Source organism: Doryrhamphus excisus, linkage group LG2 (assembly GCF_037039965.1).
Source record: "Doryrhamphus excisus strain RoL-2023G ecotype Guam linkage group LG2, RoL_Dexc_Guam_v1.1, whole genome shotgun sequence".
NCBI classification, from domain to species: domain Eukaryota; kingdom Metazoa; phylum Chordata; class Actinopteri; order Syngnathiformes; family Syngnathidae; genus Doryrhamphus; species Doryrhamphus excisus.
In genome coordinates this window covers 1,621,329-1,637,822 of record NC_136358.1, presented here as the reverse complement: position 1 = coordinate 1,637,822, position 16,494 = coordinate 1,621,329, and the positions used below count along the sequence as shown (strand labels likewise).

The 16,494-nt window shown below is 44.5% G+C and overlaps 2 protein-coding genes across 6 annotated transcripts; one reads left to right on the top strand and one right to left on the bottom strand.

Annotated features, from left to right (window-relative positions):
- The first annotated feature begins 398 nt into the window (after positions 1-398).
- LOC131126169 (phosphatidylinositol 4,5-bisphosphate 3-kinase catalytic subunit alpha isoform) lies at positions 399-9,180 on the top strand. Of its 3 annotated transcripts, XM_078795086.1 has the most exons (29): positions 399-590; positions 1,029-1,133; positions 1,255-1,358; positions 1,430-1,450; positions 1,541-1,592; positions 1,653-1,862; positions 1,970-2,037; positions 2,100-2,228; positions 3,409-3,462; positions 3,537-3,646; positions 3,730-3,871; positions 3,930-4,015; positions 4,091-4,196; positions 4,277-4,429; positions 4,503-4,634; positions 4,711-4,835; positions 4,903-4,984; positions 5,060-5,224; positions 5,308-5,411; positions 5,936-6,035; positions 6,105-6,176; positions 6,248-6,354; positions 6,464-6,585; positions 6,675-6,753; positions 6,821-6,991; positions 7,063-7,180; positions 7,252-7,403; positions 7,499-7,647; positions 7,726-9,180. In XM_078795086.1, exons 2-29 carry the CDS (start codon positions 1,049-1,051, stop codon positions 7,848-7,850), a joined length of 3,123 nt encoding a protein of 1,040 aa, XP_078651212.1. In that variant the 5' UTR covers positions 399-590; positions 1,029-1,048; the 3' UTR covers positions 7,851-9,180. The 3 variants fall into 3 exon arrangements, with proteins under 3 accessions (XP_078651212.1, XP_057924401.1, XP_078651214.1); XM_058068418.2 differs by having other exon boundaries at positions 1,430-1,592; XM_078795088.1 differs by lacking the exons at positions 399-590; positions 1,029-1,133; positions 1,255-1,358 and having other exon boundaries at positions 1,437-1,454.
- Positions 9,181-11,603: 2,423 nt separating this feature from the next.
- On the bottom strand, positions 11,604-14,804 carry LOC131126335 (high mobility group protein B2-like). Of its 3 annotated transcripts, XM_058068761.2 has the most exons (6): positions 14,637-14,804; positions 12,935-13,093; positions 12,669-12,820; positions 12,412-12,586; positions 12,195-12,344; positions 11,604-12,111 (listed from the first exon to the last, which is right to left on the bottom strand). In XM_058068761.2, exons 2-5 carry the CDS (start codon positions 13,082-13,084, stop codon positions 12,219-12,221), a joined length of 603 nt encoding a protein of 200 aa, XP_057924744.2. In that variant the 5' UTR covers positions 13,085-13,093; positions 14,637-14,804; the 3' UTR covers positions 11,604-12,111; positions 12,195-12,218. The 3 variants fall into 3 exon arrangements, with proteins under 3 accessions (XP_057924744.2, XP_057924742.2, XP_057924743.2); XM_058068759.2 differs by having other exon boundaries at positions 11,604-12,344; XM_058068760.2 differs by having other exon boundaries at positions 11,604-12,344; positions 12,935-13,151; positions 14,637-14,791.
- Positions 14,805-16,494: the final 1,690 nt, after the last annotated feature.

Here is a 16,494-nt window from a genome sequence, read left to right as displayed (position 1 = left end):
ATGTCAAATCGTGTAAAAGCTGATTTTGCCTAGCTTAATTGTCTTTGTTGACAACTTATGTGTTTCTGTGCGTGTGCAACATTAACAGCTGATGTGACATCACTGATCCGCAGCCTTGTACAGAGATCGTCATTTCCGAACAGATGCAGCTCTCTCGACACCACAGTGAAGGACTGCTGCTGTTTTCTTTTCTAATGAGTTGTCCATTCCACTGTCCACACTTAAAAGTGCAAACAGGTTGCAGCGTTAACGAGGCTCACTCTTGTCCCAAAGTAATCACTTACAAAGTCCATAAAACCGAATTACAAGGTAATAAGCGAGAGCTGCTGTTTCGTGACGACGCTGGCCCTTTAAGAGAGGAAGCGGCAAGATAAGCGACCCCCCACCCTCACCCCCTTTCCTCCATCACATTGTTCTGCTGCTGCCGGCAAGCAGCAGCTTCCTCCTCACACATCTCGCTGATGTGGAAAGACGCCATTTGTAATGGACCTCCTTGTTCGTGCGTGTGGCGGTGGTCGACACACATCTAAGAGCTGGTAGTCCACCATGCTGTGAGACAAGACACACCGCTGGACCAGGACCGAGCTCAGGTGACGCGCACACACGCACAGTGAACAAAGAGCCAGTGCCTGATGCTACCTTTTGTGTTGTCATGGAAACCAGCCGTCATAAGTTCTGAGTAGAGTAGGGGGCAGAAAGAGAGGACGAGAGGACAGAGAAGGAGACTAGATGATCCCGTCATTGTGTCATCAAGACTGCACCTTCATAATGATGTTGATGACAAGTCCCCTTCCTCGCGCAGCAACAGGAAATGTGTGTGTGCGCGTGCACGTGTCCTACTTTTTGGTCTTTGTTTGATAGCCTTATAGAAAACACACAAAGACACGAAGACCAGAATGGAAGGTGAAGGAAAGAACAAACATTTAGGTTTCATGGAACTTCATGTCCACCATGCTATAATATGCCTCAAAAGGATCCACGTTAAAGTTGAGTCCACGTCGTTAGTGTGTCCACCTGTCTGTTCCTAGGAGCCTGAGTTGAGGCAGTTATGGCTCCCAGACCGTCGTCAGGGGAACTATGGGGTCTCCATCTGATGCCCCCCCGCATCCTGGTGGACTGCTGCCTTCCCAATGGTACAAGGTCGTTCCGATGATGTCTGATGGCTGCTGGTGTCATTCCTGTTCTCTGGTGTCCTTGTCTTCTCGAACGCAACACTCCAGTGAGCTTGTTGTCAGCTTGTTGTCATGTGTGCAGGCATGATGGTGAGTCTGGAGTGTCTTCGAGAGACTCCTCTCATCAGCATCAAACAGCAGCTTTTCACCGAGGCCAGGAAGTATCCACTCTACCACCTTCTGCAGGTACGGCAGAGCCATGAAGCCTCCGATCAGAACCTGCAGCAGAACATAACCTCTGATCTGCGGCCGAACAGGAGGAGTCCAGCTACATCTTCGTAGGTGTGACCCAGGAAGCTGAGCGGGAGGAGTTTTATGACGAGACAAGGCGGCTGTGTGACCTTCGACTGTTTCACCCCATTCTTAAGGTGATCGAGCCCCTGGGAAACCGTGAGGAGAAGATCTTGAACCGGGAGATTGGTAAGAGGTGGTCCGTTGATGTGGTCCGTAAAGCCGGACTGGAATTACATTTCTGAGCAGGCTTTGCAATCGGGATGCCGGTGTGTGAGTTTGAGATGATGAAGGACCCTGAGGTCCAGGATTTCCGTCGTGCCATACTGGGTGTCTGCAGGGAGGCCATGGAGGAGCGTGAGGGGGGCGGCGCCCATAGCCAAGCCCTCTACGTTTATCCCCCAAATGTGGAGTCCAGCCCTCAACTCCCACAGCACATCTACAGCAAGCTGGACAAAGGTTCTAGACTCAGCGAGCACTTTCATTGTCATGCGGATTTCACCATGAAGACACTTCCGGTAGGACCACAAGAAACCAAAGAAGTGTTTCCTTGTGTCTCTGTGCAGGGAGATTGATCGTAACCATCTGGGTGATCGTGTCCCCGTCCAACTCCAAACAGAAATACACTTTGAAGGTAACCAGCATTGCGATTGTGTCAGTTACTCACCTGACAAATGAATATTCTTTTCTCCAAAGGTGAGCCATGACAGCCTACCTGAGCAGTTGATAGCAGAGTCCATCAGGAAGAAGAGCAGATCCATGCACCTTTCACCTCAGCAGCTCCGCCTGTGTGTCCAGGAGTATCAGGGCCAATACATCCTGAAGGTACACCTCTAGTGTGTCTACTGTATATGGCCTTGCAGTGCAGGTACATCAAATTTGTTGATCGCATCATACTGAAGCTCTGCTATGTGCATTGTCGGACCGACGTGTTAGCACGGGTTTCTGATGATGACGGCATCGGTCCTGGCGTCAGTGCATCTGTTGAGGAATATAAAGAATAGAATGGAATGGCCTTTATTGTCATTATACAAAATGTACAACAAGATTGGAGATCTTCTCCTTTCAGTGCAAATTATAAATTATAAATTAGCGGCACGGCGGTCGAGTGGTTAGCGCGTAGACCTCACAGCTAGGAGACCAGGGTTTAATTCCACCCTTGGCCATCTCTGTGTGGAGTTTGCATGTTCTCCCTGTGCATGCGTGGGTTTTCTACGGGTACTCCGGTTTCCTCCCACATTCCAAAAACATGCTAGGTTAATTAGCCACTCCAAATTGTCCATAGGTATGAATGTGAGTGTGAATGGTTGTTTGTCTATATGTGCCCTGTGATTGGCTGGCCACCAGTCCAGGGTGTACCCCGCTTCTCGCCTGAAGACAGCACCCCCTGCGACCCTCGTGAGGAAAAAGCGGTAGAAAATGAATGAATGAATATACAAGGTATATACAAGATATCCAAAATGTACACATAATATTGCATAGGAGCATATGCAGGGGCAGACATATTGCAGATATATTCATTTTAGTGCAATGATAAATGGGTCTTAGTGCAAATACTGACTGGTGTATACAGATGAGTAAAGTCACATATGAGTGTAGTGTATTGTATTGGGTTGTTAAATAAATAAATATGTTTGAGGTAGTAATAATTCCCCACTAATGAATAGTGGGGAATAAAATAGAAATGTCACCATACACGTAATGTGTCATGTAGCATTATTTACATTTTATTTCACGGTTAGGGCTGCACAATTCTGCAAATATTGTGCTGAGTATAAGTGACTGGTTTGTCATTGGTGGCAATGTTGTTGTTGTGTTTTTAATTAGTGATTAGTCACGAGTGAGTAAATCCCATTTCCAACCATTTTTATATGTGGTTAGACACAAGATTTTTGCTGTTTACATCAATCTGAATAAAATCTGGATATGATCAAAATCAGATAAGCAGTTTCAACAAGGCCTGTTTATCTCACCTGTCCGTCACTGACCCACTACTACTCCTTAGGTGTGTGGCTGTGATGAGTACCTGTTGGAAAAGTATCCTCTCAGTCAGTACAAGGTAACCGCTTGCAGACCGAACCATTCACACGGACGGGTTCCTCAAAACTGTCTCACCTGTCTGGACACCTGTAGTACATCCGCTCCTGTATAATCGTGGGTCGCCTTCCTCACCTCATGCTGGTCTCCAAAGACAGTCTCTACTCACAGCTTCCCGCCTCTGGCTTTGTCACGCCTTCATACAGGTTCGGCTGCCAATCAAATAGAGAACAAATGAATAGCCAGCTCATGATGTCGCCGGTTCAAAAAAGGTTTGTTTCTGTTTCAGTCGTCGAACTCCGCAGCCATCTCCCTGTCTCGGAGGATCCGACGGTTCTCCTCCACGTTCGCTGTGGGCATTCAACACCCGGCTGAGGGTTCGACTGCTGTGTGCCACCTATGTCAACGTAAACATCCGAGACATCGACAAGGTCTGTCTACCTGTCTTTGTGTCTTTGTCGCTCTGTGTCTGATGACATGCGTGTGCAGATCTATGTACGGACGGGTATTTATCATGGAGGAGAGCCACTCTGTGACAATGTCAACACACAAAGAGTCCCCTGCTCCAATCCAAGGTAACACACCAAACACTGACTACACGCTGACTGAAACCTCAACACACATTTGAAGTCTGTTTGTCGTGAGTCCAGGTGGAACGAGTGGCTGACCTACGACATCTACCTGTCTGACCTCCCTCGCTCAGCCAGAGTCTGCCTGTCTATCTGCTCCGTGAAGGGACGAAAAGGGGCCAAGGAGGTACGAAAAGAGATGAAGTGAAATAGCAAGTTAGAGAAGAACCCACCAAATGAAAGTCTCTCTCTGCATTTGTGTGTCAGGAACATTGTCCACTGGCCTGGGGAAACGTCAACCTCTTTGACTATAAGGACATTCTGGTGTCAGGGAAAGTGGCGCTCAGTTTGTGGCCCGTCCCTCACGGACTCGAGGACCTGCTGAACCCCATCGGAGTGGCCAGTTCCAATCCTAACAAGGTACACGACCACAAGTAAATCAAGTCCACTGATTGGTCACTGACACCTCAGTCTTGGTCACGGGCACCTCTAGGAGTCGCCTTGTGTCGAACTTGAGTTCTCCTGGTTCAACCAGCCGGTGATGTTTCCCGATGAGCAACAAATTGAAGAACACGCCAACTGGACCATCAGCAGAGAGTTAGGCCTCAATTACACACACGGCCTGGTAGCATACACACAAACACACACACACACACGGTCCTGTAACACACAGAAAGACAAAGTGTGTCTCCCTGTTGTAGAACAGTCGTCTGGCATGTGACAGCAGCGTTTCAGCAGCGGATGCTGAGCAGCTTCGAGGTCTCTGCTGTAAAGATCCTCTCTATGAACTCTCTGAACAAGAGAAGGACTTCCTGTGGAGACACAGGTGAGGACCCATCTAACATCTGTCATCCTTACTGTAGTGTGTCTATATGTATTTTGTCTCTTTGCAGACATTACTGTGTCAATATTCCAGAGTCTCTTCCAAAGTTGCTTCTTTCCGTAAAGTGGAATTCCAGAGATGAAGTATCTCAGGTAGGAGAAAGAAACACAAGGAGTGAGTGTACATTTGTGACAGAGCACCTAACTCATCGTCCCCTCCACTTTTAGATGTACTGTTTGTTGAAGGAGTGGCCTCTCATGGAACCCGAGCTGGCTCTGGAGTTGTTGGACTGTAACTTCCCTGACCCGGTGGTGAGAGAATTTGCGCTGCGCTGCCTGGTCCAGAGTCTGACGGACGACAAGCTGTCCCAGTACTTGCTGCAACTCGTACAGGTTCACTCCTCTCACTGGGAGACAGTATTTTGCTCTCCGTGGACACAAGCGGATGTAGGCAAGTTTTGGAATGGTATTTCCAGGTGCTGAAGTACGAGATGTACCTGGACAACCCGCTGGCCCGTTTCCTGATCAAGAAAGCGCTGACCAATCAGAGGATAGGACACTTCTTCTTCTGGCATCTCAAGTGAGTAAAGCGGATGACTTATGAAGTGAACACATGAAACACTACATCATTTTCGGGTTGTTGTCTTCAGGTCCGAAATGAGTTAAACACAAATATTTTTTATATTTTTATCAATATAATATATTTGTGACAACATAAATAAAGAACAATATAAAACAATGTAACAATAGCAACAAACTAATACAATTATTCCTTATATTTATACAATTGTTAGCCCTCCTGTGTCCAAACCCTGAGTTTGTAACAATGTAAAATATGTTTAAATTATAATAGCGACAAAGTAACGATATAACGATAACACAACAAAAAAAAGATATACATAAGAGAACTTAAAAATATCAACGTCATCAATCTAATAGTGATACTACCCTAGGTTTAGATCTGATCAATATTTGGATTGAGCCCCCTCACTAACCGATCAAGGAAAACTAGGCGCCATTTGAGTCTGAATTTGGTTTCTCTATAATATCAATATGTTTTGTTTATGGTGGTTAAAACAAAACAACTACTAACTTCCTCTTCAGGTCGGAAATGCACAACAAGACGGTGTCGCGTCGTTTTGGTCTGCTGCTTGAAGCCTTCTGCAGAGCCTGTGGCATGTACCTGAAACACCTGAACCGACAGGTGAGCTCCTCTGGTCAATCACACATGGATTGGCGGATTATCAGGAGGCCCCTGTGTGTGTTCCTGCAGGTTGAGGCCATGGATAAACTGGTCAACCTCACAGATACTCTGAAACAAGAAAAGAAGGACGAGACGCAGAAAGTAAGAAAACTCATGAACATCACGTCTGATGTCAGGTCTGACTTACCTGCGATTCTGTGATTGGTTCTCAGACTCAGATGAAGTTCCTGGTTGAACATATGTCCCGTCCAGATTACATGGAAGCTCTGCAAGGATTTGTCTCTCCTCTGAACCCAGTGCACCAGCTGGGACATCTCAGGTGACACACACCCATGGTGCTGCTTAGCTAATAAACAATGCTATGCTAAATGCTATGCTAAGACAGTGGTCACCTGACTTCAACACTGCCAAATAATATGTGTCACCAGGCTGGAGGAGTGTAGGATCATGTCATCAGCAAAGCGCCCCTTGTGGTTAAACTGGGAGAACCCTGACATCATGTCTGAACTGCTCTTCACCAACAATGAGATCATCTTCAAGAATGGAGATGGTAGAACCTTGTCTGCGGGTGTAGCAGAAGCATGGTAACAGCACAAGGTGCCACTAAGAATTGTGGGTAATGAGGTTCTTGTGTTGCAGACTTGCGGCAGGACATGCTGACGCTGCAAATCATCAAGATCATGGAGAACATCTGGCAGAACCAAGGCCTCGACCTGCGGTGAGACCCGTGACCCATCATGGTATCATGACACCATCCTCATTGTATGTACGTACGTGTCCCTTAGGATGCTCCCGTATGGATGCCTGTCCATCGGAGACTGTGTGGGTCTCATCGAGGTGGTGAAGAACAGTTTCACTATCATGCAGATTCAGTGTAAAGGAGGCCTGAAGGGAGCGCTGCAGTTTAACTCCAACACTCTGCACCACTGGATCAAAGACAAAAACCGTGGAGAGGCGTCAGTATCCGCCCGTCTTCCTTGTTTACCCGTCTGGCGAACTGTAACCCGTCTCTCCTTCTTTCTCTCAGTTACGATCGAGCCATCGACTTGTTCACCAGGTCTTGTGCTGGTTACTGCGTGGCGACGTTCATTCTGGGAATCGGTGACCGCCACAACTCAAACATCATGGTGAAGGAGAATGGGCAGGTGTGTGTTTGCGGTTCCTGATTCGCCCCCTGCGCAGCTTCCTCTTCCAACTCTGACCTGACTTCCTGCAGCTATTTCACATCGACTTCGGCCACTTCCTGGACCACAAGAAGAAGAAGTTTGGCTACAAGCGGGAGCGAGTTCCTTTCGTGCTAACGCAGGACTTCCTGATTGTCATCAGCAAAGGAGTCCAGGAGTCAACCAAGACAAAAGAGTTTGACAGGTCTCGTCTCACCTGCGTGCCTGTTTGCTATCCTCCCCCGGCAAAACCAAAGTTGGAGAGATCTCACTTTCTCCACCCGTCTCACCCCGTCTCAGGTTCCAGGAGATGTGTTACAAAGCGTACCTGGCGATCCGTCAGCACGCCAGCCTCTTCATCAACTTGTTCTCGCTGCTGCTTGGCTGTGGGATGCCTGAACTTCAGAGCTTTGATGACATCGCCTACCTGAGGAAGACCCTCGCGCTGGGTAACACAAACACTCCCACAAATGCAGTATTGAAACCAAACACCACAAATAATTAGTTATGATGTTTTTTTGTGTCAGAGAAAAGCCAGCAGGAGGCGCTGGAGTATTTTACTAAACAAATGAATGACGCTCACCATGGAGGCTGGAGCACCAAGATGGACTGGATCTTCCACACTATTCGACATATGCCCAATGAGCACTAAAACACACACACACACACACACACACGGAAGCACTAAATGTTGTCATGGCAACGTGACTCTCAGGGTTGTAGGTCAGAGAATGCCAAAGGCGTCTTCCATTCGGTGCTAATGTTAGCCAGTCAGCTGCTGTTGTAGCATATATTTCAATCAAACTTTATTGACAAGATGCTGTAGGAAGCAGAGAGCAATAATAAACTCAAGACAATCAGCCCGAGGCAATCAGAGTGGGCAATACTGCAAATTTTGATATCAATCAGATACCAAGTAAATACATGGCCAGTAGTACTTTTTACTTGAAATTTTTTAAGATCATTGAATGATTATAATCAGAATAAAACACAAATATTTTTAATATTTTTATCAACAATCTTATTTGTGACAACATAAATAAAGAACAATATAAAACAATGTAACAATAGCAACAAACTAATACAATTATTCCTTATATTTATACAATTGTTAGCCCTCCTGTGTCCAAACCCTGAGTTTGTAACAATGTAAAATATATTTAAATTATAATAGCGAAAAAGTAACGATATAAACAACACAACAACAAAAAAGATATACAAAAGAGAACTTAAAAATATCAACGTCATCACACTAGAATCAATCTAATAGTGATACTACCCTAGGTTTAGATCTGATCAATATTTGGATTGAGCCCCCTTCACGATCCGATCAAGGAAAACTAGGCGCCATTTGAGTCTGAATTTGGTTTCTCTATAATATCAATATGTTTTGTTTATGGAGATTAAAACGTAAATCTAACAAAACAAAGCAACTACTAACTTCCTCTTGACTGAATCAACTGTGACCATTTCTTTCATTTCTTCATGTTACCTTGAAAAAAAAACAATCAGCTGCTCGTTAGCATCGTTGCTAACTGTCATTAGCTAGCTATCTAAATGTGACAACAACTAGGAGGTTAGTCTAAGGCTTGTTTGTGCTCAGGTCAGAGGTCAGGTCGCATCGTGCACCTAATATCAGTGATACTTTGTTGCCATGGTGATGATGAAAAGCTGTGATTGTAAGATTTCAGTAGGAATGACTGCTTCATGTATTTGATGCAGATGTAATCATTGTCTATTGATGTATGATGAGTTAACTTTTTTTTTTGTCGTTCAACGCACACGATGAGTGAATCACTGAAGAAACTTTGATCTCTTACTGTATGTTGCAATCTTGTATTCGATACGGAGAGACTTATTCGCTGTTACGTTTGCCATTATTGTTCAAATTGGAGCGCATGGCTGCATCACGTTTGCACTAATAAAGTGACTTTTGTTTATAAGCCACGGAAAAATATTCTGGTCGTCTGAGGATGCATTTCACAATAACAGTAGTCTGTTCAAATACATTCATTCATCCATTTCTATACCGTTTATTCTCACGAGGGTCGCGGGCACGCTGGAGCCTATCCCAGCTGTCTTCAGGCGTGAGGCGGGGTACACACTGGAAATGAATCAATGAATGAATTGCAATTTACTAATATAATTTCCACTGCTTTCCACTCTTTCACATTGCCTCCACCCACTGAGACAAAGGAAGACAAAGCTCAAATGCACCAAGTCACCAGTGAAGCACATCCGAGCCGGGCCAAAGGCGGGGCAAATGACCGGGTCCTTTAAACTGAAATTACAACGCTTATGATAACATCATTTTACAACATACACATGCCCTTACCAGTGGATCTTACAAGCTTCAGCACCACAGAGAGCGACTATGTCATTTTGAAGTCTATCATCAACGGACATGAAGTAAGAGAAACCAAGAGAGCAACAAAAAAATTAGGCTACATAGTCACTAATAATAAAACCACACAAATTCAAAGCGTTCAGCACCATGGATAGCAACCACATCATTTTGACACCTACTTCAACTATTTCAACTCAGGGCTTTTATCAGTAGCTATATAGTTTAGTAAAAATGGCAATGCGGCCCACATGATAATAAACACTATTTGAACATGAAGTAGTATAGGCCTACTCACCACACCATGAACTTGTTGCATTCAGAGGTTGCAACGATGATGGGAAGAGCAATAAGGGGTCGGGCCAACCTCCCAGCCCCCCCCGAAGCCCTGCCGGTGTGCCAAGATTCTGAACCCGATGCACAGAGTGAACTCTGTTCCTGGCTGTTTGGAGGCAGGAGACGAGGAAAAAAGGCATGCAAGTACATGGCAATATATTGTGGCTGCCACAATTACTGATTTCATTTTCATTTTTTTGGGTGATTAACTAATGAATTTATTATCATCCCATTATCACCCCTAATGCCCACAGGAAATCTTGTCATGTTTTAATCTTGTGGGCAATAAAGAAAGAAAATCAATCAGCTAAAAACAGATAATTAAACATATAACAAAATGAAAGTATGAAACATTAAAAGCCAGTTTGAAGAGGTGGGTTCTGGCATGAGTCTTGACGGTGGATAAGTCAGTACAATTACGGATGACTGTGAGAATTATGAGCCATTATGAGAATTTTATATTGACTTACAATATATTTACAGTTTGATTATCGCACTCCAGTCCAGGGTGTACCCCGCCTCGAGTACAAAGTCAGCTGGGATAGGCTCCAGCATTAAAAAAAAAGGAAAATGTATGATCGCTCTTTCACATTTTAATGGCTATTTTTGATCGTTACAGTAATAAGGGACAAAGTTTGTACTTTAGCAAGAAAGAAATACATTTCAACTGGTTTAAGCACAAAAAACATACTCACCTTTCCTAATAGGTTTTCCCAGCATGCATGGTGATGGAAATGGAGTCTGTTGTGCTGCTCTGGAAGGTAGCCTTTATAACCTTTGTTATAAAGGCATTGAATCAAGGCTCCGCCCACACAGGAACAGGGGTTTGTTTTTGGCGGGTCACAGTTTCTGATCTGTGAATAGTCACGTCCGGACGGGAATGTAATACAATGTAATACACTGTTTTGTTATATACACATACATTGTTATTGGTTGCCAGATGTTCCCACTGTGGAAGCCATTGTCAAAACATACTACTGTTTCTGTGTGGACAGGCCCTTAGACACGAATCCTAAGGAAATTCTAATGAAATTCAAAGTTTTTCTGTTTAGTTTTCACCACTGCTAATTTGACACCTTTGTACCATCAACATATTAATGGTGCTATAAGGGAGATGTAAGCTAGCTACCGATCAGTATCGGCCAATTTCCATGACAAACCATCTTTCCTTCACTGCATAGGTGTGCCAAAAAAACTAAATCATGTCATGTTACTTGGAGCCCACCTATGTGCTGCCTAGACATCCTGCAAGAGCTCCACCAATGTACTGACGTCTCATCCTCTAAGTGTCACCAGGTATAAACTTTCCTCTTAAATAAAATATTTTTGTCAAAATCAAGGCCATTTTGTTTCCTTTTTCTTATCCTATAACTACTAGGAATTCAGGACCCCATGAAAAAACATAATTCTAAAAAAAATGTGGTGGTGGGTGGGGGTTCTTTTGTCCTAATTACTAATTTTATTAGTAATTACCTATTTTTTGGGCTCCCTTGCAGTTATGGGGACCTTGGAATGGAATTCCTGATACATAATTAGACAAATGGATTGGAATCGGCAGCATAAGATGACTGGAGCATGTAGTCCCAGCATGGTTAGGGTGGTGGCATCCTACAAGTCATTGCAACACAGTATGGCGTTAACTAGCTTAGCATGAGCTAGTACAACTACAGAAGATTTGTCAATCCGTTGATTCTCGTGTCAGGTCAAAGGAAACCGATGGGTGTATACATTTTCCTCGTTTGTTTTATTATAAAAGTCGTTTCTACATTGACGGTGAACAAAAAATTTTTTAAAAAACAACATGACAATGAAGAGTCCAAGGTCTCCATGGTAACACACAGGTAAGCTTGGCTGGGGGAGGGGCCGGTGGGGGTAACCAACAGAGAGTGTCATCCTCCTCAGACACTTGTAACATCCAATGACCTCATCTTACACACACAAGCAATCAGTTATCCACAGTGTGTGTGTGTGTGTGTATGTGTGTACGTCACACGGCCCGGCTGATCTGTGACCTTTGACCTCTAAGCACAACACAAGGAGCAAGAAGCTCAAGTAAATTTCAAAAAAACACACAAATGAGGACAACAAGGACGACAGTGTCAGTCCATTGAGGGGGACAACACAAGTGCCTCTGATTGGCTCCCGTGTGTATGTCTATCTGTAACCATGCCTCCTGTGAAGCTCCGCCCCTGCCACTTTATAAGCCAATCAGCAGCTTGGAGACGTCTTTTCTCTAAAAAGAAGTTTGTGTGAAAGATCTGAAATTTGACCTTACTCCTCAAACACGCACGCACGCGCACACACGCACACACACACCTCTGTATCCCTACAGCTGTGTCCCTACTCATCATCTTCGTCCTCTTCTTCTTCATCCTCGCCTTCATCCTCCTCCTCTTCCTCACCCCCCTGCGCAGACGAACCGGGGTTCCTACCATATGAGGCGCCACCCCGATACGCCACCATGTCCTGGGAAACAGGAAGTTGACACATAACACACTTGCCCGACTCATGTGTGTGCGTGTGCACGTCTTACCCGGTCATATTTCTCTCTGAGTTTCTGCGCCTTCTCTTCGTACGGTTGCTTGTCAGACTGCGACAGCTTGCTCCACATCTCTCCCAGTTTTTTGGCGCAGTCTCCTATGGAGAGGCCCGGGTACTGCTGCTTCACGCTGGGACGGTACTCGCTGCAGAAGACGAAGAACGCAGACCTACACGAGCCAGAGACAGACATGTTTGGACTCTGAGCGTTGACGCAGCGTCTGCAGTTCTCCAGTGGGCAAGCGGCCTTACGGGGGTCGTTTGGGCGCATTGGGGTCTTTCCTCTTGCGACCTCTCTTTCCAAAGCCTTTAGGCGGGACGTAGTCTCTCATCTCCCGGTTATAACGCACCTTGTCAGCCTTGGCCATGTCCTCGAAACACTTCTTATCACTGGGAGACAGAGCCTGTCCAAAGAGACAACCTTTCACTTTAGGTGACATCATCACACTTTTGATCAGGTGTATGAGAAATAAACATTTTTTCCTCCCCCGCCACCACATTTGACAGCTTCATCGCACCTTCCATCTCTCTGAACACTTCTTGGAGAACTCTGCAAAGTTGACAGACTGCTCTGGGTTCTTCTTGCGGTGCTCCTCTCGACACGTCTGCACAAAGAAGGCGTATGCCGACGTCTTTCCCTTGGGCTTGTTCACATCTTTTCGCATCATTGTGGCAGCCTGCTGGGACGACAACACACTCTGAGGGTGCGTTTTCACCTGTAGTCCGGTGACTGGTCTGCACCAAAAATTTGAATCAGATACGCGGCGGTCAATTGAATGCGGTCTGATAAGTGATCACGCTTGGATTTTTTTGTCTGTAGACCAAATATCGCTCAGCAAATTATATGCACGAAGTCACGTCTCGATTGGACTGCGAATGTGATGTCTACATTGTCTGATGATGTCATGCGGCTATAACACCATGACATCTGCCGGGTCACATACACTTGGAGGACTTTGCATAAAGACATGGTTCCCAATGTTTGTAATAAAATAATGCATTTGGTAAAAACAGCTATGTATGTTTAACTACTGCATTTACAACTAAATCGGGATTACAACTAAATCATATTTTTTGATGATTTTCTGTTGGATGTCTATGCATTGCCTGGTTCGTTTGGTGGCATCAAACACTTGCCTCACTCAGGACAAGAACGTCCGGCTGATTGATCCAGTCCTGGACACTTAACCAAACATAACTAGCAGAACAACTGGACTACGGTTCATTTTAACCAGACCAAAAATGACAAGCGTGAACACATCCTAACAAACATATACATATAACATATGAGAGAGGTTGAAGATGAAAAAAAACATGAGTGTTTTTTGCAATATAAATGATAAAGTGTAAAATATATTATGGTTATATATATCATTTTTTTATTGCAGAAAAAGTACAAAGTGAACCTGCATGTGAAGTTGGTTTTCATGGTAAAAAGAAATCAATTGTCATGGAGGTACGTGTTCAGGTTATCACTTCATTGAGGGCCCACAAATGACGGCCCATCCAGCGAGCAGGGCCAGTAACAAAGAACAGATAGAGTCCATTTTCTCTCAGAGGCATAACGGGCCCGCCTGCACCCTCTCGACCCGGGACTGGCCTCGGGAAAGGGGGAACTGCGGTCGGCCTGCCGCTGGCTCAGCCTCAGCATTGGAGGAGGAGAAGCTGCGTCGTGGACGGAGTTGACTGATAGCAATGGTTAGCTGAACGTGGCTAGCTGCAGCCAGAACAATGAACCACCATTTGCTTCCCGCCCTCTGCAGAGCGAGCCTCCCATCCCCCTCCGCGACGTCACAACAGACGTTCGGAGCACAAAGGCGCAGGAAAACATAACATTAGCCGACGCACCATTGTGTCTTTATATATTGCTGCGCCAAATTGACGCGTTTGCAATGGAAATGTGGCCCGCAGTAATACAGCTGCGCATTTTCAAGGACGGGATGTGGCTATGGTCCGGAGATTGAGGAGTTGTATGGGCGGCGCAGGCTATTTGCTGGCATTCACTCTTCAAAATGGGCGTTTCTTGGTCACTACAACAATACTTGAAGAGTCATCAGCCGGCAGGACGTAAGATGACAGAAGCAAAGGTACACTAAGACCTACACGGTGCATTTTGTCTTCTTTTCGGACGCCCCATTCATGAGCTTGGAGGGTCAGGACAGGAGCGATGTGCCCAGCTTTCTAACCCGCGTCCCGTACAAGATAGCCGGCTGTACTCACTCGTCAGGAGGGCCGGCGACAGGCTGAAGCACACTTGGGATCGGGCTTCTGCTTTTGACCACTCGCGGTTTATTGTTGTTGTCTGGTGGCTGAAGCAGAGACTGGACCGTCGGTTCACTTTCAAACTGGGTCGAGCTGAGGACCAGTACCGCCCCCAGACCACGCCCCCGTAGTTTATTCCAAACCAGAAGGCAGAAGAGGGGCGGTCACGCAGGGCGTGGCTTCAGCAAATAGTCTTATTTGATTCGCTAACGACACAGCCAGTCGTCGACACGGGGCAGGAATTATTGTTTCAACGAGGCAGGGAGAATTTATATTCTTGTGTGATTGGTAACATTGGCTGTACGTCAAAACATTGGACCACAGGGTGAGGAGTAAAGGAGGGTCTAAGGACAGTGGGCAGAAGATGTAATCACGTTACATTGATGTATAAAATGGCGTCGATAGAAATATTTGTTTATGGAGATTTATATCTTGACTTCATTTTAGAAATATAAGACTAGGCATTTTCATGCATTGCCTGTTTTCAATTTAACGACAACCCAATGTGAAAAAGATAAAAACATAAAGTAGAACAATAAATCATTGCTGTACATGTATTTTGTCTAAAAAAGGGTTTTCATTTTAGACCTCTCATTACAATTGTCCTGAATTAATTTCATATTTTAGTTTGTCTCCCAATCCCTGATCATATTTTGCACTTTTTCTTCACATATGAGTAATTGTAGTAGTAGTAGTAGTAGTAGTAGTAGTAATTGGAGAGATGCTAGTCTGCCAGTCTAAGCTCCACACCCTTGTGGGGTTATAATCAGTATAATGACAATTAATAACTAAATAATAATATCATGCCAGACAACATTTTCATACTGTATAACAAACAAGGACAATGTCAATATGAATGTAGGGACATCATTTAAAAAAAAAATCCAGGAAAAAAATTTCCAGGCTGCATACAGAAAAATTAAAGGATACAGGGGTCACTTTCATCCTTTTTGTACATGCTCACCGAAAATGAGCCAGGGTTGCACTGTGGACACACACATGTATGTATACATGCCCAGTGGTGTGGTCACCATGCTCCACCAGTGGTAATAAAATGGAATAATTGTATTACTTTGGTGATATTGTTACATAGTCTAATCTTATCGCTGCAGCATGAAGAGCATGCTCACATACAGTGAGTGGTACGCTGGCTTCACAGCTCAGAGCACTGCTCTGTGCTCTGCCTGGACAACTGATCCAAATACTTCTGCAGGAGGAAAACAAAGGTCATCACAGTTGAACCCTAACACCCCGCCCACCATTTCTTTGACCTGAAGGCGCTTCACTGAAGGTACACAAGCAGACTAACATTTTCTTCCCCTGGGCCGTAAGGACTGCAAACACACAACCACACACCCCTAAATAAAGCTCCACTGCATTTATCTTTTTTCATCATACATTTACACAAATATAGAGATTGTACTCGCTTCATATCCATATTTGCACTATTTTTGTCTATATATATTGTATTGTATTTTTACCCTTTGTATATGTGTGTTTATTTTCTAAAGTTTTGTTTATTTCCTTAAGTGGTTTTAATTCTCAACCTAGGTTCGTGCAACTGTTTTTGCATTTTATAAATAATTTGCCACAAAGTACCTGACAATAACGCCTATTCTATTATGTTATACGTTGTTAAATTGGTCACAAATAAGCTTGTTGATTAAAAAAAAAAGCTATTTTTAAAAATATTTTTGTTTACTTAAAATCTTTGTCCTGTGTTTTAGTCTTTGTGTAATCATAAAAAATAATGGCAAAATAAAAGAAATTTCAAAGAGCTTGAAAATATGTGGAAATAATATAGTAGTAGTACAGC